Source organism: Neoarthrinium moseri (genome assembly GCF_022829205.1).
Source record: "Neoarthrinium moseri strain CBS 164.80 chromosome Unknown scaffold6_Wmoseri_CBS_16480, whole genome shotgun sequence".
Lineage (NCBI taxonomy): Eukaryota > Fungi > Ascomycota > Sordariomycetes > Amphisphaeriales > Apiosporaceae > Neoarthrinium > Neoarthrinium moseri.
This window is the reverse complement of record NW_026055120.1, coordinates 265,749-286,909: the sequence shown is the minus strand read 5'-3', so window position 1 is coordinate 286,909 and position 21,161 is coordinate 265,749. Positions and strand designations below refer to the sequence as shown.

The window sequence follows — 21,161 nt, the reverse complement described above, 5'->3', positions numbered from 1 at the left end:
CTCATGGTGTTGTCCCGGCTTAATTATAATGCTTTATCAAAAACTTCTCAAGCATTTGATTAGACCACGAAGGAATGCCGGCAGTTTGGTACGGGGCCTAATAAGCGCATGCACGGGCGGCCAGGTCTGAAATCATCATGCCCAAGTCACATGACACGGTAGACCGTGAGCTCATTAGACATTTAGGCCAAGGGCTGATACACAGCCAGCTCACAGATATGTGGATGATCGGGATATATGATCCCGGTTTGAATTACCTTTCAGTCGTCGGCAAGCGCGTGTATCTATTCCTCTTTCTTCGTCAAGAAATAGTTTTGCACTTTGAGGGCTCCGCCTCACTCGTGTGCAATAGAGCTGGCACGAAGAGCCTGCGCCACCCGCCTTACGTCTTTTGCCAATATTTTTCGGGTCCTTCAATGGCGTCCAAGGAAAATGGATGTAGTGTTCGTGACAACTTGCTTTGCCTGTGCAGTCGGTGTGATTCGTCTATGACAACAAGCAACTATGCGACTACTAGAAACCCATCTCGACGGCATTCCTCGCCTGACAAAGGAGCTCAACAGCAATATACCCCCTTATGCTATTCTTTCACATACCTGGGGAGAAGATGAGGACGAGGTCAGCCTGAATGACGTTCGGAACGGCACTGGAGCACAGAAATTAGGATACCATAAGATCCGGTTCTGCAGCAGGCAGGCCGCGTCAGACGGGCTGAAGTACTTCTGGGTGACACTTGCTGCACAATAGATCCGATTACACAGGACTCTTCGAGGCCATCAATTCCATGTTTCATTGGTATCAGAAGTCCGCCAAGTGCTACGTATATCTTGCGGATGTGCCAAGTAGAGATCACGCCCAGGGTTACATCTCTACAACACCATGGGATGCGGCATTTCTGAAAAGCAGGTGGTTCACTAGGGGTTGGACGTTCCAGGAGCTATTAGCGCCTGCGTCGGTGGAATTCTTCTTGTCTGACCACCAGAGGCTCGGCGACAGGAGTTCACTTGCCTACCAAGTTCACGGAGTTACTAGAATCCCGTTCCAGGCGCTTGCTGGGGCATCGCTCTCAGACTTCACGGAGCAAAACGGTACGACTGCGAGAATTGGAAGAAATGCGACGAGTTCGGTTTTAGTGTCGGTGAAGCAAAAAATGAGAACAGGTATTATCAAGTAGAGCACATCTGGGAATTAAAGGTGTTGATGCAGTTCTTTGACCAGGAGTTTATGGAGCCGAATCCCAGCCCGGCAAAATTGACAACGAAGGGATGCTTCACGCATAAGCAGAACCCGGTTGACACCCAGGCGGACATAAAAAAAAACAATCATTGTCACTACATAAAGTGGCATTGGGAAAAAATGCCTAGCTCAAATAGCCCTCTTCCTAGGATAGATGATACTGCGCCTCTGGATTGGGGTAGCAAAGGCTTGGCCTGGGGAAACGGAGGAGAGCAACATATAAGTTGCAGTCCCCATCTATTGGTCCCTCAATGGCAACTGATTGCGACCTTTTTTTTTTTTCAATTTTATAGAGGCGAGCTCGTTTGGTTGGAAAGTGCAATCAATGGCGTCAAGGAATGGGTGAGCCGAAACCTGCTCAAGATTAACCTTGATTCTGCATCTCTAACATGTTCTTACCAGGCGTTCTCTGACAAAAGTAGCATTATAGGGAAGGAGAAGGTAAACAAGTATTTGAAGTCAGTCAAGGAAAACCCGAGGGCATTGGAGGGAATCACAGCTACAATAAGACAAGTCATATTGGTGTCTAAATATATAGACAAGAAAGCGATTCGGAAGATCTACAAGGATCAAGCCACCAGGATAGGCGACCGACTCCCGAAAGCTGAGGAACATCTCGTGGACTTTTGGAAGGACAAACCTGCGCCTAGTACACCTTACGTTGCCCAAGGTCTGAAGGACAAATGGATTGCCCACATAAAAAAACAGACAGATGGTGCACGAGACAGGCTCGCAGATGTCTGCAAGAAGTGGTCTGGGCGTGCAGGAGGCGGTTGATTCGTACGAGGAGAAAAAGAACAAGGGAGCAAAGTTCTCCAAGGAGGAGCACGATCTAGTAAAGAGTTTGCAGGATTCCATCAAAGCTGCTAAAGCCTTTAAAAGCTTCAGAAACCCCATGGATGAAGCAGTGGGAGGCGAGGACGAAACAGATAGCTGGACCGAAACAGAGTGGGAGACTGGAGCAGAGACACAATCCTAGAGAGAGGGGAACGCGGTGAGGGTTGTAGATTAGATTCATTCATCACCTTGGTTGCATGCTAGCTTGATTACATATCTGCCTGTGGACGCTGTGGCGGCTACACTTGACCTCCTTGTGCTTGCTGTTTGTTGCTAGTCAGCGCGACAGAGAAGTCGACGTGTGATACTTTTGGGGTTTCTAGATTGGTCGAATGTGCAGAGAAGGAAGAAATCCGTGAATCTGACTCTGCTAGAAAGAGCATGACTGGTGCCGTGGAGGTAGTTGACAGATGCCGTGAAGGCTGGGCTGGAGCCGGCCAGAGAGTGGCAGGGGTCTAGGTGTGACTTAGTGGGCTGGCGGGGCACAGCCTCCTCCCACTGCACGTAACGCCCAACTTCAGGTTGCCTAGGTACGCAGCAACCAAGAAGTCACAAGCGAGCCAACATAAATTGGTTAGTGGGTTGCTTCCTTCTTTCTTGCCTTGAATACGAACCAGCGTCCGCTTGATCGCCTGTGCTGTGCCGTTGAAGCCATTCACGACGCCATCATGGATAAGCTCAGCAATGAGTTGCTCGCACTTATCGTCGACCAGCTGGAGCTTCAGGGCCGCATTGGTGCGTACGCCGCTATCTCTCCCGCATGGCAGAGCAATATCGAGAAACGTACCTTTGCGCGTATCCGGCTGCAAAGCACATCGTTGGCGCAATTCAGCGATATCTTCTCCCGATGTCCTCCACGACGTGTGCTTATGCGGGAGCTGGATTTCTCAGTTGTTCTTCACGAACCCGGCCGCAAGCGCCCCGAACGCATAAGAAACCAGATCATGTTCCGAGCTGCTGTCACGTCTTTGCTGGCCGTACTCAAGCAATGGGACGACGAGGAGGAAGCGGCTGGTAACATGCCGGTTTCGTTGTATCTCATCCTCCAGCCCTCGCCCGTCGTTCTTGATGCTACCGCCTGCTCTACAGACCTCCCGGTGCCAGACGAGCTCAAGTCAGATCCTTGGCTAGCCCACCGGTACCTGGCTCTTTCACCAGAGTCAAATCTCAACTTATACTCCCCTATACGGCGCGTTAAGAGATATTTAGTATATGACGGTGAACCGTGTCATATACACCCGGCCACCATGTGCCAGACTGCTGGTCTGTTCACGCGGCTGGAGCAATTGGAGCTTAAGTGGTGGGACCCAGACTTAAGATACAGCACCAGTAAGTTGAACGGATGCATACCGTATTCTGCCGAGCCATGCACTTGCCCACCTCACGTATAATTAATAATCAAAATTTTCGCAGCACGCATTGAACAACGGAATGCACTAGCTCGCAGTCTTAGGTCGTTATGTGGAGCGCTGCCATACCTAACTGACCTATTCATTAGCAGTTTTGCCCGCCACGAGCCTAATAACCACAGCTTTCAACACTCAGATCTTACCGACGAGGACGGGGTCGACCAGCTCTGCGCTGCAATACGGCGACTGGCCCAGCCTACTGTCGTAAGCCTGACTTTGGAAAATTTCCTTATTTCCTCAGATCTGTTCGAGGATCGTATAAACAACTGCCCAACCGATACCTCAGATACATGGCATGCCCTCGAGTCGTTATGGATCAGTGGCTCACCCGTCGCGCCAAATGGGCACTGGTACTTTACTGGCGACCCCTTGCGGTACTCGCCGGATTATGAGGCATCCAGTCCCATCTCCGATAGCGACAATGAAATAGATACAGAATCGGAGGCAAGCGACGAGTGCGATAACCAGCATGACAAATATCGTCAGGAAAACGGTAGGCTTCCGTTTCATCAGTGGCGTCTTCAAGTAGATTCAGACACAATGGATCCGCTACTACACAGCTACACGGATGCGATTCTACACCGTATGCCACATCTAAATAGCGCCTCCCTGTATATGGGAGAAAGCTCCGGGAGTATCACGTTAATAGTTGGGTGTGATAGCAAAGGTCACCCTACAAAACCCGATAAACGGTGGTGGGACATATTTGTCTATGCAGTCGGCCAGTGGCTAGTGCCGGGTAGCCTGTTTGAGAAGTGGGAGGAGTGGGCAGGGGAGAAGGGAATGGTACACATGCGGATATGCGATGCAAGTGACAGCTGGTAGTTTATTTGCCAGTCTTGAGTGCTGGTGGTATTTCACCTCGACTTGATCGCGCGAGGAAACTACATAAATGATCCAATATTGTTATATCTGAACCTACAAACGGAAGATGGACCACGGCTTTCTAAAAGACGAGCGCTTCTAGATTCCTTGCTGCCTGCGCTGCCCGTAGGACAGTAATGGATCATTTCGTATTCTTAGGGGACTAAATAATAATGGCTAATAAACGATATGGAAAAGAACTTAGTTGTGACTAATACAAGTAGTATAAAAAGTATCAAGAGGCTCGGATTATGTCCCATTTCAGCAGCTTTCAGGCCTGGTTCAGATGTTACAGGCTCTATGGTTGAGCTAAGGAGCTTCAACCACAGCTCAGGTCACATCGCCGAGAGCTCAAGTTCGAAAGCGGAAGCGGAGTTTGGTGAGAGAACCCTTTGAGTCAGACTCTGACGCAAGTCCCAATGTTTCACTGCAGGGGCTTCGTGGCTAGGTTTTGTCATCAACCCGTTAGTTCTGAGTGCGTCGTCGGATATTGTCACGATATAGGAGATATATAGAGGAGCGGAACAACGTTAATCCGGGGGATCACCCCCTATATAGCAGGCTCATCAGCCCATTTCTTTTGTAGCTCCTCAAAGATCAACTCAAGTCAATTCCCATGCTCTCGCGCGCGTTTTAGTGTGACAGGTATCGAAGGTCCACCGTGCTGACCAGGCATGATATTGATGGCGAAGTTGATCTTCGGTAAATCTAGCGCCATTGGAAGATGCGATGTGATGCTCTAATATCGCGGCTGCGACGCCACTGCCCACAGTTGACCTCGGTGCAGTATTGAAGTGGTGAGGAGTTGCACCATGTTTTGTTAGCATCTGCCTCGGTCTGGATCGAAGCCGTGGAACATAGGACTTATACCCGCAGCATTGAGTTTGCGAAAGCTTTCTACAAGTCAACGCTGGAAGCTTAATGGCTCTCCAGAGACCCACGCTCTATACCTACTCACTTCATGCTGCTTAAGAGACAGAAACAACCACATATGCACTATGCTGCTGAGACTAAGAGTATCATTAAACCACTTTTAAACGCGTTGTCTCAGTCATCATAATATACGGAGAAAATGAAATATTAAGACTCCAACTGACTTATATCCTTCTATCTTTCACAGATCACATAAATTGTTGACGTTGATTGGCGACCTCTAAGCCTCGGCTTTCCGCCAGGCAGACATGATAACAGGCACTACGTTGACTATGACGAGGCTTTTGCCCAATTGGGCCCAGCTGACGCCTCCAGAACGTGGTACTAAGGCGGGTGGTCAGCCAAACCAAACTGAGTGGCGCAGTCTTGGTCAATTTGCGGGTCAAGGCAGAAGAAGTCATGGTTGTACTCGAACTGAGTTCAGTGCCGGACTTTGTGTCTCTATTGGTACATTCACCAAGATTCGCGATTGGTCAAAGCATCGTTCCTAGAATTTGGAATTAAAAGAAAACGATATTTCGACGTATAACAGACTAAGCATGTCAGCCCCAGCTCTGCATCTGCGCCGCACTTCGTGCTGATGTGAAATTTAGTGGACTCGGCCAATCTTATCTAGCTCTTAAGTGCTAAAGTATTTGGAATTAGGAGTTTTTCGGAGTATTCGGAGTTTCCGGCAAATTAGACATGAACTTATGGGTCAGTGTATACGTGTTCGAGGCATTATAGCCTCGCTGTCTCATGAATCGCCTCTAGTCATCGCCGACTACCGCATGTAGGTGATTTGGAATTCATAAAGTTCCCGGAACTAGAGGGACTACTATGAAGAATACTAGCCAAGTATATAAACCCTCGAAGGCCATGTCGAGTGTGCGCGCCTCAACAGCTGGACATCAGAAGCACCTTTAAACAATTAGACCATCAATCAAAAAGCTGTCTACCACTAAAGCTCAGTCGCAACAATGTCTATAAATCGAATTACTCTTCTCTCGACAGCTATCATGTCTCTGTGTTCTTTCACAATGGCTGCGCCCCATCGCAGAGATAATAGCTCTACACCAGGTCTTAGCTTGACTGCCCAACTGCAACTCGCTGATACGTAAGTTTTCAAATTCAGTATCAGCGCAATAGCTGACCGGCTACATAGTGCTATTCAACGCTATTCCCTACTTGCCGATGATAAAGACTTCGTATATTCTTTCGGAGATGATAAAGCTCGTCTTGCCGACCGCCAGACATTTCCCCCACTCGTGGGCACTGGAGGGGCTATGGCCGTCGGTGATCTTCCAGGTGAGAAGGACCACCACATTGTTTACTGATTATCGCCATCTGATCTCTTCACAGCTTGTAGTATGACTTTCGTCCATCTCCATCCCCGCTCTGCCGAGCTTTTCACTGTAATCTCTGGCCGCATCCTGACAGAGATGGTGCCCGAAACCGATGTCCTTGATGCCTCCGGGAAGCAACGAGTCATTCGCACAGAACTTGGACCGAAGCAGATGACTGTGTTTCCAATGGGATCATTCCATACGCAGCTGAACCCAGACTGTGAACCAGCATCTGCGGTCGCAGCATTTACTTCTGAGGATATGGGTGCGAGCGCCATTGCCAGCCAGTTATTCTCCCTAAGCGACAGTGTCGTTGAAAACACTTTTGGGCAAAGCATTGCTGGTGAGGATATTGACAAAGTGCGGGACGCTATCCCAAAAACGGTGGCTTTCAAGGTCGAGGAGTGTCTGGCAAAGTGTGGCCTCCAGAAGAGGGCTGTGTGAGACACCCTCTCGCGATAACATTCATCGTCCAGTCCCAATGAGATATCAGTGCTCGTGGAGGCCTCTTGTCAATCATCTGCTGAAGCTCCAGGAACAAATCCGCCATTCAGCTCTATTTCAATTCTTGCCCAAACATATTGGGCCCAAGTTTGGAGACTTGCCCTTTCCTATCGCAGTCTCGTCACATTCGTTCAAACATAGTTAGCAATTGATTGTATTCTCTAGCGATAGTGAATTTAAAAGGCTGTGCTAAGAACCGACGTAAAACAATTCATTTGATGAATGATAGTGAAAGCAATTATGACACGCAACTAAATGCTCACTACGGGGCTATCTGGATCATATTATACGAGATGAATCAACTGCTTCCCCATTCCAATGGTCTCAACTTCACAATCCATGAAACCGTCAACATATGCCTCTCCAGCTAACTGAAACACCTCATACGGCACTCGCGGCTCAGCCGCAGACTTCTCATCAGTACTATTGACTCCAATATCCTTCTGAGAGGAAGGTTTATCTTGCGGCCACCTCCATCCATCTTTCCTCAAGATATACGGTGCGGCAAAACCGTCAAACACAGCCACTCCACAACCTGGAGCTATTCCCACAGGGCCCAACCCCACAAACCCTTTTTGGGTGATGAAGATACGCTTGTCTACCCAACGAAGCAGTGATTCGACGTAGGGCCGGCATTCAATAGGAAATGGTACAGGAGAAGTACCGCTATCGTCCGCTGTGAAACTTAATTTGCTTGCCTCAAGTGTTTGCAATGTAAGTGCGTGGAGGTGTGGTGTCACGGGATCACTACGCACCAGCCTCCCATTCACCACCAGCTGATCGGCACAAGGGACACGCCAGGAGGCATCCCTTGTGGGTGGAGGATGGGTTGGCGCTTGTGTGATTGTCAATGTGCCTAGTGGTTCAGCCTTGACCGAACTATCTTTTCTTGACCTCAATGCTTCGGCCTTTGAACAGAACATATTGGCCTCCTGCAGAAATGACAGGATGTCCGTATATGAGGCAAAACGTGTAGTCGTGGTCTGGGCCGTGTTGCTGGAGAAGATGATATTGCCAGCTTGTGGTAAATCGTGTATTTTCTTTGGATCGACCACACCAGGGCGCCAAATGCTGCCGACAGAGGATATGGTGTCAATTATAGTACCAGAGAGCGTCAATACATCCTCTTCGGACTTTTGCGGCGGGAACTCGAAATCTAAAGCTCCTCCGGCGTTGAACTTGGGCAACCATGATTTCGCTTGATGTTGGCTACAAAGACTCTCTCGGATAGTCGAAGAATAATCAGGCACCCAGGTCGGCATCCAAATCATATCTCGTCCAAGTTGCGCCCAAGACAGAATATCTGTGAAGCCGCCGCGCAGGATCAATGTACGCGTCACATCCTTGAATACCGTGTCGGTCAAGCTCACATAATCTGGGGTTATGTACTCTCGCTCTTGGCTTGTGGCAAAACCTAAGAGCCCGAATATCATGTCTGGTGCATTCGAAGCAACGCATCCCCAGGGGCGATCCTTGACGCAGAAGTTGGTCATAGCAAGACGTAATGACATGACCGCTGGGCCATACATGGTGGTATATAGCAGCATCTGGTGCATCTCAGGACATGCTGGGTTCGTAACAGCGAAACGACGCAGCGCGAGGCGCGATGCTGTCAATGATTGCGCCGAAGACTCGCATGCAACGACATGCTGTTGAAATGTCTCCAGGAGAAGCACGCCCCCGGTTATGAGTCGTAAGGGAAAGCGACGTTCTAAGTTGCAGACAAAACGAAGATCCTTGGCAAGGTGAACCTCTTGGAGAACCCACATACGCCGCCAGTACTCGAGCTTTGAGAATTGATAATAGTCCCTCATAAAATAGTTGATCAGGTTAATCTGATCATCCACACAAGAATCGAACATCTTGGTCAGGCTGGGCAGGCAGCTCGCCATTATGTCGTGGAGAGGTGGCGCGTTACCATCTCGCTGCTGGGATATATCCCTGGCAAGCTGCCAAAACAAAACCCCAAGAGTTTCGAGGAACGACAACATCTTTTCGCAGCGAGACGCGCCATAGTCACTGAATGGGCCCAACCAAGCGTAGACGCGGGCCGCGCTGGAAAAGATCTGACCCATATGCGGCACGACCTGTTCCTTTTCTGCATTATTAGACTGGTCTATACAGATGGCATCGACCCATATATAGTCGCAGGCTTCTTCACTGTTCCCACCGGATATAGAAGATGCCACGTCTCGGAGCGCCAATGACAGATTACGATGTATTGTCCTTTTGACGTCATTTACAATGATGCATTCATCGATGCTCAGGTTCGCCGGACCCCAGACGTAGGAGAGCGCAACATAAGCAGGCGACTCATTGCAGGTGAACTCTTGGAGACAATAACGGACGGTTGACTCGTCTTCGCAAGTTGCCCCAGTGGCTGTCGTTGTAGTGATCGGTTTTAGAAGGCGAATAGTTTCCAGTCTTTGAACCTTTCCCGCCAACTCATAAGCTGTATTTCTCACGCGAGTGAAGTCACCCTGGTTGAAATTGCCGTACAATCCAGACGATGGATCGTAATGTGGCATTTCAGGAACCCAAGATTTCTGTTCAGTACTGTCTTCGAACAGAGAAAGATCAATGGCGTCGTGCTCCATGGCTTCTTTTGGTGAACTGGAGAAGGACACACGTCAAGCGACAGCTTTTGCTTGATCCGTTGCTGCGATCCTTATGGGGTGCGATGTGTGATGTATTAACGAAAGATGGAGAATACTACAACCTGTGGCACGGAACTAGCTTATGTCCTTGTCGACTTCGCAGCTGCTGGCAGCTGCCTCCACGGTCGGAGCTGGCGCATCCAGCGGGCATACCCGTTCTACCAAAACGTGTCACCCGTCTTATTGTGTTCTATTTCCAACGTTTCCATGGGGACCTAAGGTTTCCATCGAGAGGTCAGATATTATGTACTATAAGATGCAGCAAAATGTTGGAGATGGTCTCATCTGTATTGTGCTCCGTCACGGTTTACGCGACCCCACTTTTGATATATGGGGGTGTGCGTGCACTAGTCCTAGCCTAGAGTAGAGTAGCTTCCCGGCGCTGTTGAGGAAACACGGGCAGAATTTGGCATCATCGACACGAACTGTCATCCGTCTGCATTCAGACCTTGCGCCGATAAAGAGCAAGAATTATGTTAATGCTTACAATTGTGATATATAGCTAAACCACAGCAATTGTGATTATATCAAGCCACAAATCTACCGTACCGCAAGACTGCGCTTCCAATCCAAAGGAGGAATAACCAAAAAGAAGACTAAGTCGATCAAAAAAGCAGCTCGACTGAAGGCGAACAAATTGATTTTTTGGAGAGACTTCGCCTTGGTAAGCAGTGATGACAGATGTGAAGGGACCGCAGCTGATAAACACCGAACGGCAGCCAAGACTGCCTTCGACATAAGCCTGATCTACCTGCACTACTGCAGACAAGGTATAGGCATCGTTTTGTCGTATGTGATTGGAGGTTTCAACTCTTTGGAGCACTGAGATATTTGTGCTTAGCTGTGACAAGTTTGAACACACTTGTAAGGAATTCAGTCCAGAAAATACTCGATCTTGCGCCACTATAGCACGGACAGGCCTGGGCGAGGCGACGACAACCCACGGTTCGTAGTTGGTATTCGAGTTCTCGAAACCTCCATTAATAGCGGTCGGTGAATAGGTGGCTTCGCTGGTTATGCTACTTGTGGAAGAACTCGAAATGGTTGTCGCTGAGGACGAACTGAGTGCCAATACTTTTATCATATGACTGATACAAGAGCCTTGGGGGCCTCAGTACTCACTTGTGACAATGCCCCACCTCGATTCGAATGGAGATAAGTTAGGAATGTGTATTTAGATATGTAGATCTCGCAGCCAGCTGCGAGGGCTCTAGGGTCCATCGCCTTTCACATTATTTTTCACATGTTTAAATCAGAGAAAGATCGAATCTAAAAGTAGTTTATCGATTAAATATAGCTAAACCAGCCTCGCCGGACGATTGACTAGCCTTTATTTAAATCCAGGGCCAACATTAGGCAGGGAGAAGGTATTTTTGCAATGCATGTTGGTGCTGGTAGCTCCCTGTCTTGTGCAGATAGGTGGCTTGCAGGGTGCTGTGTGGCAGTTGCCGGCCACCCCACCTTATCATCACTCTTTGCGTTTCGTTTGTGTGCGCCCGAATCCCTACTACAGTGTAAGGTGCCGCCAGGGCATACGCAGATGGGAGTGGTTGCGCTTGAAATGTAACGATTGAGCGATCTGGCCAACCCGCTTTTGCTCAGGCCACCACATCCATCCCTTACTTGTTCAAATGAGCACAATCCCAACGCGTGATGAGAGTCTTCGGTCGGGCATACGTTACTGAGTAATCTTTACTGTGATGCTTTGAATGATTGAAGGAATAGCACATGTGAATCCCAGTCTTTTCCGTGGGAACAAGGGATGGCCAAGTATAGCATGTAGACGAGATCTACGTCTGATCAGCTTCTGGTTTACGGACAGTTACTCGTCGATGGAATGGGATCAGGTCTGATTGAGCGTACAAGGCAAAAAGCGAAAGTCCAGCTATTTTCTGTAGGTTCAAGTTGGCCTATTACATGTTATTGACCATTACTCCGAAGTAAGCTTGACAACCGCACCCACAGCCTCCTTGGTGGCTGTGAGGTTAGGGTAATGACCCGTATCAATCTCAGCTGTTCGAACTGATTTGCCTTTCTTCTCGAGATATTCTACCATATTTCTCTGATAATCTATGGGCACAGTAAGGTCGCCGAGGGTATAGATGAATGAGATGCTCAGGTCGTCACGCCATGCGGGGGTGTTCTAGATAGGAAGATACATGCACTTTCCGTTCCAGCGACCGAGGGAATCAATGTATGCCTTCAGCTCCTCCGGATCGAGTTGGTCAGCATAAGGCTCGCCGACTAATCCCTCCTTAGGATAGTTGGCTACACAGCTTTGGTCCTCATCGAAGCCATATGCGATAGGCATCTTATGCATGTGGCCAAATTCGTCCACCTTGTCTACCATGCTCTTGCCTTTTTGGAAGCGCAAATGACGCCATGTATATCAAGTGAGATACGCCCCCAGACAGGCCTTTGGCTGCACGCGCCTTCTTGCTCAGCCCGTATAGGGCATTGGTGCCAACCTGACCGCCATAGCTATGTAATAGCACAGTGACGAGCCGACCCGCTTCAACCAGACTCTCTGCGTAAGAGCGAATGTTGTCCGAATCGGAAGCGAGCTCAGCTTTGGGTGGTCGTGTCTGGTTCATGGAAGGATGCCTTGGGATGTGCACCTCGAAGCCAGCATCGCGAAGAGCAGCAGTGAGCTTACTATAGCTTCCGGGAACATGCCAGCCACCATGGACAGAGGGTAGGCTTATCAGTCGTTGCCATTGCGAGTGAAATTGGGTATTCGGCTAGTTCTGAAGGATTCAAGTATGAGAATCTATGAGTAGGAGACGGATTAGAACCGAAATCAAGTGCAGAGTTCTTGCCTGGGAACATGCATGGCTGAGAAAAGATTCACTTTAAAGGGATAAGTATTGGGGTATTGTGTGAGCAGAACTACTCTCCGAAAGTCTCCTGTCACAACCGACTTGAGCCAACAGCGTAGGCAAGCGAGTCGGACCGCCATGGTACGATGGTAACTTGAATGAGCCCTACCCTCCAACAGCAACCTTGAGCAGCACAACGAGGCAGAAGGCTGTCAGCTGTCAAAGATACCCCCAGAGACGCCCGCCTCGTCTCCGTGATCCAGCACGTTGTCTGGGTTACAGTCGTCGGAGCTGAACCACACGACCTGGAAGCTGTCGTCGACGGGGCCTGTGCTGCCGACCTGCACACAACTCGGCGCGGTCTCAAGGTTGTACTAGTCTTGACACAGTCGCCCGGACCCGTGATGAGCTCGGGGTTGTTGCCCTCGCATTGCAGGCTGGCGTGTGAGCCCAGTCCCACGGCTGCCCTCCTTTCGAAGAATTTAAGCTTATACCCACAGGTGAGCGAGGCACACAACATAAGCGGTGCGAAAAGATTAACGGCGGAACGCATCTGGGAGAGTATCCTGTTGATGGAGAAAAGAGCTTCCAATAAAGATCATTGACTCGAGGGAGTGGTTTTACGTCAAATATGGAGTGGCACCCTACTTATCGATGGATCTATCACGCATGCTGCTCTGTTATCATATCAGCCACCCAACATGCCGAGATATCGGGCTATCGTGAATCTGAGCTCATAGCTGGACTACTGTGAACATAGTACAGTGCTTAGACACACGGGAGGGTGTTCATCGCGTCACGAGGCTGAGTCGCCTTGTTTGCTTTCCAACGAGAATCCTTACAGGATGCTAAATTATTGAGCACCGCCACCTTAAAACACAGCCATATGTGATATGCAGATAGGCGGAAGACTGTGGCACAGGACGTATGGAGGCCTTATTAGATCTTTTCAATTCATCCACGTGGGCCGACGAGCGCATCCGTAGAGGAATATTCAATCATCTCCAAGCCGTTAGCTAAGTCATACTTCTATGATGTTAATCTGGCTTCCTTAAACTCGCGAGATTAAAGATTTATCAGCGAGGCTAAGCCGGGAGTTGTGAGACGACTTCGAGGGTTCGGTAACGGCTTGAAGCAGCTCACGCGCCAATTTTCGCCCTCCGAACAAGGAGGTTCCTTGCTCCAGATAATAGCGCCAGGTAAATGTGGTCTACAACAGGGGGAAGCATAGGTCAGGGGTTGGCCTATGTTGGGAGTTGGTCCTGGAGGATAGGATACGCGTGTTGGCCGGAGCCGTGGCTGAAACGCCCTGGGCGAGGCAGACCCCAATTCGGGCCAGGTTCTTTATGAGATGAAGTTGCGCGGAACAGCGGCTAGCCGATTATAGATTTCAGAAGTGACAACGCCTTTACGCAGAGTCGTACATGCCTGTGCTTCTCTTCTAATCCGATTCGCGCATACCCCTGTCGTTATCCCGCGGCTCAGGCTGGCGGATTCCTACGCGGCGCAGTGAGATTTTAACCAACTGACTTTCCCTGGTGCCCCAACAAGCGTCGTGTTTCCTCTTACCGGTCAAGGTTCGCCAGATTGATGCTTAGTGCATGCAACGTGACTTACTCCTATCCACATCATGCCACCAGCCAGTGGCTTCCTCTGGGAGAGATCCATCCCCAGGCGGAAAATGTATTTTCGAAGCTAAAGGCAATACTTGTGCGTGGAAACATGACTCTAAGTTTCGATACATATCTAACTAACTATATCTCCGAATAAGACGGTCCGAAGACCACGGAAAGGTCAGAAACGACATCATCCAACAAGGATTAAGTAAGCTCGATGCGGGAAACCCCCCACTTAACAATGCACATTTGACTAGCGGCTTCTTGCATGAACTTCAATATACGTAAGGCTGCTGATTCATCTGACGTGGTACGAGTGTTCGTCGGGCCGCAAGCCGATGCGTGGCGCCTCTCACCTCAGACCGAGTTCCTGTGCCTCTCTCACCGACGTCTCTTGGTGGTCCAGGCATAGAGCCACATTTTGCCTTGGCCATATCTTGAGCCTGATGTATGCTGCAACTTCAGATCTATGATGAGGCTCATCTCAGCCTCCGATTTCTCTAATAGTTCACAGATCGAATTGGATCAAGTGTCTTGACATGATACGAGCATGCACATGAGTGCAGCTCCGAGGTGCCGGCTCTTGCGGATGTTTTTAATGGTATTGAGGAGGGGAAACACCCAGTTGAAATGAATACTCCTTCATGCCAAGAAGATTTATGGAAGATCTGACTGTGCGACGTCGATTTCTTGTGCAGCCAACCTCGTATCACCATCCTACTGGCCCCCAGCTCTTGATAATGTGGATAGGATACTAACCCTTGACAAGCACATCAAATCCAAGAGCAGAAGGCTTACAGGGCATGAACGCCTCTCAGTAAAGCTGCATTTAGGACTTCAGCCAGACCACTTTGTTGGGATCTTGATGAGCAAGCTGGCTGTCGAAATAATTATAAAAGGGCAGTAACTGCACCTTCTCTTCCTCTACATTAGCCTGCAGCATCATCCAGCAGATTACTTCCCACTTCCCTTCACATCTTTGAACAAGAAAACCAGTCAAATCACACAAGACCTACAATGCAGTTTGCCACCAGCCTCCTTTCCCTCTTCGCCCTTGCGTCCAGCGTGCGCGCTGCTCCTAGCCAGACTGTAGAGGAGCGTCAGAACGGCGCCCGTATCTACGCCAAGTTCTTCAGCGACAACGCCTGCCTGGGCACCTGGGTCGAGGACACTGTCTGGCTTCAGGAAGCTGCTGGCGGCTGCATCGATGTCAACATTCCGTTTGCCTACAACAGCACTTTGATTGCTGACAACCTTGCTACCCGTGCTCGTAAGTTCTATGGCGTTTAAGGTCACCATTGGGGCGAACTCTGAACTAATCAATCCCCTTTTCGGCGCCTTAGTTCGTGCGTACAGTGTCGATGGATGCAACGAGAACGCTGGCAACTGGTTCGACGTCCCCGCTGGCATTCAGCAATGCTACAAGCAGCACATTGAGTCTGTCAAGTTCTTGTAAAGTCGACCAATAGAACTAAATCGAAGATCCAAGTCAAATTTTGACGGCTTGGGTATCATAGACTGAGGTTGCAGAAGGCTGCCAGAGGGGCACAAGAAATTTCATCTTCTAGTACATTATTGCCATGAGTGGCTTTTCCTGTTTGGTAGCTTTTGAATGATATAAAATAAAATTCTTCCCGGGATCATTCGATTTCGTTTTCCAGTCGCGAGGTCACGGGGAAGAAGTTTGTGTCCGGCAGCCGAAGTGCTACGTGGGTGCACACATGGGCGTCGGCAGTCCGCCAGTGTTTAGAGAGTTTGTTCGGCACCATCTATATCCAAACTAAAACGAAAATGAGGTGTGAATTTCTCTTCAATGATTACTCATCTCTTGTTTCATCATCCCTGATAGCATTGACCTGGGGGAGTATGCTTAAAGACAGCTTAGGGAAGCACATCCATATGCACAGCGTCGCAACGAGTTGCGCAATGATGATGTACTGAAAAGACCCAATGCCCAGTCCATCCGCGATGACGCCTAGTGCGAAAGGGAGTAGCGCGCCACCCACTTCGCCTACTGACGCCACAAATGACACAGCATCGACATGTAAGTGTTGCGGCAGAAGACGTGTGACCATTATGACCCCTGACGGAAACAGTGGACCTAGAAGAACCCCGATCATGGTAATAAGAACAGCAGACACAGCGGGTACGTCAATAACGGCAAACAGTACCTGAAAGATGGCTGCTAGCAGTAAATAGACGATGACTGCTCGCCGAACACCATGCTTCTCTGTTACAACACCAAGCCCAAGTCGTCCGACAACCATGCCGATATTGAAGAGAGATGAGCATATGCTTGCGAGATACGGGGAAGTTCCACGGACTCTGATCATGAATACGACAATCCAGCCAGTTATCGAATCTGATATTCTAGATGAGCTAGGCCCACAACAGCTTGAAGATTGCTTACTCACTTTCAATTCCAACATATGCCAGGAAATATGCAGCACAGACCCATGTGGCTATATGCTTGAACATGTCCCAAGGACTCTTCTTACTTGAGCTATCACTGCTCTCCGGTGTTTTATATTTCTCCGCGTGGTACTTGTCGGCATCTTGAGACCAGAAGGCAAGTGCAGAGGTAACAAGGGTAGTGAGGCAGAAGGCGGACTGGACTCGGTTAGCGTTGAAAGTAGAAAGAGACTCAACAACTCACGAGCATGTAGTACCATGACCACCACGGTTTCCCCCCTACGGACAGCATAGTACCAGCCATGAAAGGCCCCAGACTTGCGCCAACAGAGTAAGAACCATGGAGGAATCCTTGGATCACATTTGCGTTCTTCGCCATACCCCCTGCCCAGGCGCACCAAGATCCATCGAGCAGGCCTGTGCCGAAACCGCCAATCACCGAGAAAAGCAGAAAGATGCTATACCGCGGGTGGAAAGACACAGAGGAAACAAAAAGGAGCTGAGATGCGGGCCCGATAACTGCAACACCTCGTTGGCCAAACTGTAGGTGAATGATGCTGTTCACGTAAGCTGCTAGGAAATAACCAAGCGGCGTCATCAGGAAGGTGAGCGAAACTAGGGTATCGCTCAACCCGTAGAAGTCTTCAAGCTATTTTGAATATGAGTATGGCACTATATGGGGGGTATGCAGGGTTACATGCATGCGGTATGAGAACCTGAAAGTCAATTAGTCTTCGGGCTGTAGTGAGAATGCCAGACTTACCCCAACGGTAGATTGTATGAGGCCCATAACGAAGAATGAGAACATGGCGGCTGCTATCCGTACTTCAAGGGCTCTTGATCTCTTATCGTGGGTATGTGCGGAGAATAGGGAAGTTGGTTGTCTGCTCGAATCACCCAACAATGATGCTTCTGCGGTGGCCCCGAGCACGTTGGGTTCTTCTTCTGGGCTGACGCCATTGCTGAGAAGCGGCTCGTCTTCGGAGGACGAGCCGTCCAGGGAGCGACGCCGCGCAGAAGGCTGTGGTTGCGGCATCATCACAAGTCCATCGGGATCAAGCTTCGTGCGTTAGGAGCCGCATCGTGTCAAGAGCAAGATGTCAACGGCCCTGGGCGTGGGAAGATGGCCGTTCCCGAGGGGCCTCTTGTGATTGGGGAACGGCCGCTAAGGTGGGTCTCAGATGGCCCCAGTCCAAGCCGCCAGCTGAGCTGCCCATGATGACCAGGACAGTGTCAAACATGAGCACGATCTCCTTTCCGCACCGTAGCCACTGTCTGAGCGCTTGCAATGCTGTAACCTACCCAAAGTGACAGTAATAAGTCGTAAAGGACTAGGACGTGAGCATTTGTCGTCTCGGCCATAAAGCAACTACCGTCACAGAAATATCCAAGTAACGCTCACCGCACCAGTTTGCGTGAGATTCCCTGGGAAGCATCTCTCAGAAAGTCGCGTGGTGGTGTTCAGCTTATGCCCCACTTTCAACACCCCTAAGCGTTTCAGGAACTGTGCGGCTGGCACTCAGGATCAATGTTGCAGACAGAAAGGTTGGTTGGTAGTGTTTTACCAAACTGCATCTCTATGTTATATGCGATTCAATCTGTTTCGTTTCGATGCTTGCTCGTGCTTTCGCTTCGATCCATCATAGTCCCTCCTTTTGGCCGCACTTGTGACCTTCAGAAGCATGCCGGCATTCGGTGATCCCTCCGCTTTCCCAACCTTCTACACCCTCCCAGTCACGACCGACTTTGTCGATGAGACGAAATCATGGTATATCCTGGCCCAGATCAAAAACAACATGACCATCACGAAGCCAACTCTCATTGTGACGGACCAAAGTGGCATGGACTTCGCAGTAACTTTCGAGAATACGGGCTTTGACCTGAAAGCTAGAGGGTTGAAGAAAGGCAACACGGTTGTTATCCCGCAAGCTCGCCGAACCGACAAGGGAGAAGGGAGAAAGGATGTCCTCGTTGTGGAGAGTGAGGATTGCGAAAGCGTAAAGGTACGGTGTGATCGCAAGTCTCAGGCCCATCTGTTCCAAAGTTTGCTGATTGTCAAGGCAGGCGATCCCCGGAAAACTAGATTGGATCATGGAGTTGGGTTCAATGATGGATGACGAAACCCACGATAAGAAATGCGGCGCTTGTGGAAAGGCCGAAGGTGAATTGATGAGATGTACGGGTTGCGGTGAAGTCGTCTACTGTGGAAAGGTGAGTATCAAATCAACACCCTTTGGACCTTGGACTTACGCTTAGCACTAGGATTGTCAAGTCAAAAGTTGGACTGAGTTGGGTCACAAGTCCGACTGCAAAATAATAAAGGCCATAAAAGTAATATGGGATTGATGCAAGGATGATATGTACAACCTAGACAAGTACATGCTTGCGATGAAGGTTTTAGAAAATGGCATTGATCACCATAGAGACTGGGATGACTGAAAATCTTCCTCCATCAAAGCTATGGTTTTCCCATAGACCTCTTTACAAAATGCTTCATCGCTCGATGTCAAGTCCAAACATGTGAACTCACAGAACAGAAAACGACGACAAGCACTGTAAAACTTTGGCGAGCCCAAGGTTTGGACTTGAGAAAGCAGCTCTGTCGCAGCTTTCCGGTTTGTAAAGCGACCAACAGAATCCCAGACGTGGTCAAGTGTCTCAGAAAAGAGAATCTCCAACAGTAAGATACCCAGGGAGAACATGGCTCTTTTGAGAATTTGCAGATGAAGCGCTTGGCCGCCTGTCACCGGACACTGTTGGTCTATGTCTGTGCTAGATACCGTCCTCGTGACAAATGGCTGTCTGTATAGTGGACAACCATCCACCATAGGGAACATTATATCTCGGCTGGTTATACTTTCTGGAAGCCAAGATGTTTTGAGGAGTTGAAGCACACCAGAAGAGATGTCGACTGCAAGTTTAAGCCCGTCTGCATAAGATATTCCAGGGAGGTTGCATTCGCCGTCCTCCAGCACTGCTCTGAGAGATATCATTGATGTGCTTTCTTTGTTCTCAGACTGTGGATAAACACCGAACTTTGGATATCGTTGCGAGGTGCGGTTTGAGACCAAGCCAAAGCAATCTGATTTCTGTCCTTGCTTGCCTTTTCGAACGAGTCTGCAGAGGTCTAATGGATCCTCGAGGTGCTTCTTTGACCCGGGTGCTACTGTCGGTCCTATTTCGGGCGCCGAGTAGATGGTCGTCGTCGAGTGGGACCCATTTGGGACAGATTTGATAGAGTAGAGTGGTAACTTTATTTCTGAGCTGCGTATGGTTTCTTCCGAGAACCTGACGCTCTGCAGTTTCTTTCCCAGTCTAGTCAAATTTATAGGTAACGGCGCAGCGACGTTAGGAGAGACTGAGATTTTTTGGTGACAGGGCGATTCGGGAGATAACAGTTCAGATTGTTCTCGTAGTACTCGTGGTTCTTCGTATGACCGCAGTACCATCCAAGCCCACACGTCATCATTAAGAGGAGCACCCTGCATCTCTATTCGATACGAGACCGCGCATTGGAAATTCGAGTTAAGCAGTATCTGTAGCTCTTCATCTCGAGGCATCAGCTTAGGCTTAGCCACTCGTAAGCTCAATCGATGTGATCCTGGGCAATTGCACATAAGGCTATTGCGCATTGCCCTGTAAACGCTAAGTGAAACTTCTTTCAGCTGGCTGAAGAGTCTTCCGTGATATTTTACACGTCTTTCCGGTTCAAGCTGGATGCTTTGGTTGGTCATTGTCTTAAGGTCTTGATTGTACTTCGAAATGCCTGCGAGCAGATCATCGAACTGAGATCGTTTAATGGTGAAAGTTGCCCGCTTAATCTCCCTGGCAATTGCTGTGCCTTCTGTCCATCTCACCTGCTAGCCGTTAGTATGTTTCTATTCTCTGCACCTTTTTCTCTTGAGCATATCACTGTCTTCAGCCTTCGGAACTTGCGCCTTTGATAGGCTTATTGCCTGTCAAGATATGTCAGAGCCACAACCTACTTTTCCATGTTCGTCTAGACCAAGCTTGGCCTTGATTTCACCAAGTGCTACGTTCATAGCTACCACTGTAGCTTGAAAGGGCTCGTATACATGATCTAGCCGTAGGGCGATCTCATCCCTCATCTCTGGATTGCTCCAAAGTTCTCCAAATGGCTCGTCGACGAGCTTCTCATGCGCAACGCTGCCGACTACCCCGCTAAGCAGCTGTTGACACGTGTTGATGAAAATTGCGTTCTCATTTCCCAGTTTACGCTTCAGGCTCTGGAGTTCAGCCTCGAAAGACCGCCATCGCCGGATCGTGTGTAGCCCTTCTTGATAATGCTCCAAAGCTGAGATAACTAGTGGCAATGTTCCGAGTACGACGCCGAGGACTTCGAAACCAGACATTTCGGTTCAGGGGGCGACAAGTCGTGTCAAATGCTGGATAGGAATTTAGAGCTGCTTCAATCGAATATGCCTTGGCTGTCGAGGATGAGCGTCGAGGCTGAGTGAGGGGTAAGTGGCCCCTTCGTGTTACCGACCCCTGTCTTGATTGGTCTGGCCTGAAAATTGGCGATAGGCTG

The 21,161-nt window shown here is 49.3% G+C and overlaps 8 protein-coding genes across 8 annotated transcripts; 5 read left to right on the top strand and 3 right to left on the bottom strand.

Moving 5' to 3' along the window:
- Positions 1–504: 504 nt before the first annotated feature.
- Positions 505–2,215, top strand: JN550_002655 (uncharacterized protein; the record flags this gene model as incomplete). The annotated part of the gene is made up of 4 exons (XM_049313974.1): positions 505–680; positions 748–1,088; positions 1,775–1,906; positions 1,965–2,215. The coding sequence occupies 4 exons, from the start codon at positions 505–507 to the stop codon at positions 2,213–2,215; spliced, it is 900 nt and encodes a 299-aa protein (XP_049175180.1).
- Positions 2,216–2,741: 526 nt separating this feature from the next.
- JN550_002654 (uncharacterized protein) lies at positions 2,742–4,307 on the top strand (the record flags this gene model as incomplete). The annotated part of the gene is made up of 3 exons (XM_049313973.1): positions 2,742–3,402; positions 3,619–4,065; positions 4,132–4,307. The coding sequence occupies 3 exons, from the start codon at positions 2,742–2,744 to the stop codon at positions 4,305–4,307; spliced, it is 1,284 nt and encodes a 427-aa protein (XP_049175179.1).
- Positions 4,308–6,298: 1,991 nt separating this feature from the next.
- Positions 6,299–7,048, top strand: JN550_002653 (uncharacterized protein; the record flags this gene model as incomplete). Its single annotated transcript, XM_049313972.1, has 3 exons — positions 6,299–6,375; positions 6,424–6,566; positions 6,621–7,048. 3 exons carry the CDS (start codon positions 6,299–6,301, stop codon positions 7,046–7,048), a joined length of 648 nt encoding a protein of 215 aa, XP_049175178.1.
- Positions 7,049–7,392: 344 nt separating this feature from the next.
- On the bottom strand, positions 7,393–9,705 carry JN550_002652 (uncharacterized protein; the record flags this gene model as incomplete). The annotated part of the gene is made up of 1 exon (XM_049313971.1): positions 7,393–9,705. The coding sequence occupies one exon, from the start codon at positions 9,703–9,705 to the stop codon at positions 7,393–7,395; it is 2,313 nt and encodes a 770-aa protein (XP_049175177.1).
- Positions 9,706–15,217: 5,512 nt separating this feature from the next.
- Positions 15,218–15,656, top strand: JN550_002651 (uncharacterized protein; the record flags this gene model as incomplete). The annotated part of the gene is made up of 2 exons (XM_049313970.1): positions 15,218–15,470; positions 15,544–15,656. The coding sequence occupies 2 exons, from the start codon at positions 15,218–15,220 to the stop codon at positions 15,654–15,656; spliced, it is 366 nt and encodes a 121-aa protein (XP_049175176.1).
- A 361-nt stretch (positions 15,657–16,017) lies between these two features.
- On the bottom strand, positions 16,018–17,648 carry JN550_002650 (uncharacterized protein; the record flags this gene model as incomplete). Its single annotated transcript, XM_049313969.1, has 4 exons — positions 16,018–16,562; positions 16,615–16,810; positions 16,857–17,261; positions 17,376–17,648. The coding sequence occupies 4 exons, from the start codon at positions 17,646–17,648 to the stop codon at positions 16,018–16,020; spliced, it is 1,419 nt and encodes a 472-aa protein (XP_049175175.1).
- Positions 17,649–18,294: 646 nt separating this feature from the next.
- On the top strand, positions 18,295–18,868 carry JN550_002649 (uncharacterized protein; the record flags this gene model as incomplete). The annotated part of the gene is made up of 2 exons (XM_049313968.1): positions 18,295–18,615; positions 18,677–18,868. 2 exons carry the CDS (start codon positions 18,295–18,297, stop codon positions 18,866–18,868), a joined length of 513 nt encoding a protein of 170 aa, XP_049175174.1.
- A 158-nt stretch (positions 18,869–19,026) lies between these two features.
- On the bottom strand, positions 19,027–20,985 carry JN550_002648 (uncharacterized protein; the record flags this gene model as incomplete). The annotated part of the gene is made up of 2 exons (XM_049313967.1): positions 19,027–20,469; positions 20,599–20,985. The coding sequence occupies 2 exons, from the start codon at positions 20,983–20,985 to the stop codon at positions 19,027–19,029; spliced, it is 1,830 nt and encodes a 609-aa protein (XP_049175173.1).
- Positions 20,986–21,161: the final 176 nt, after the last annotated feature.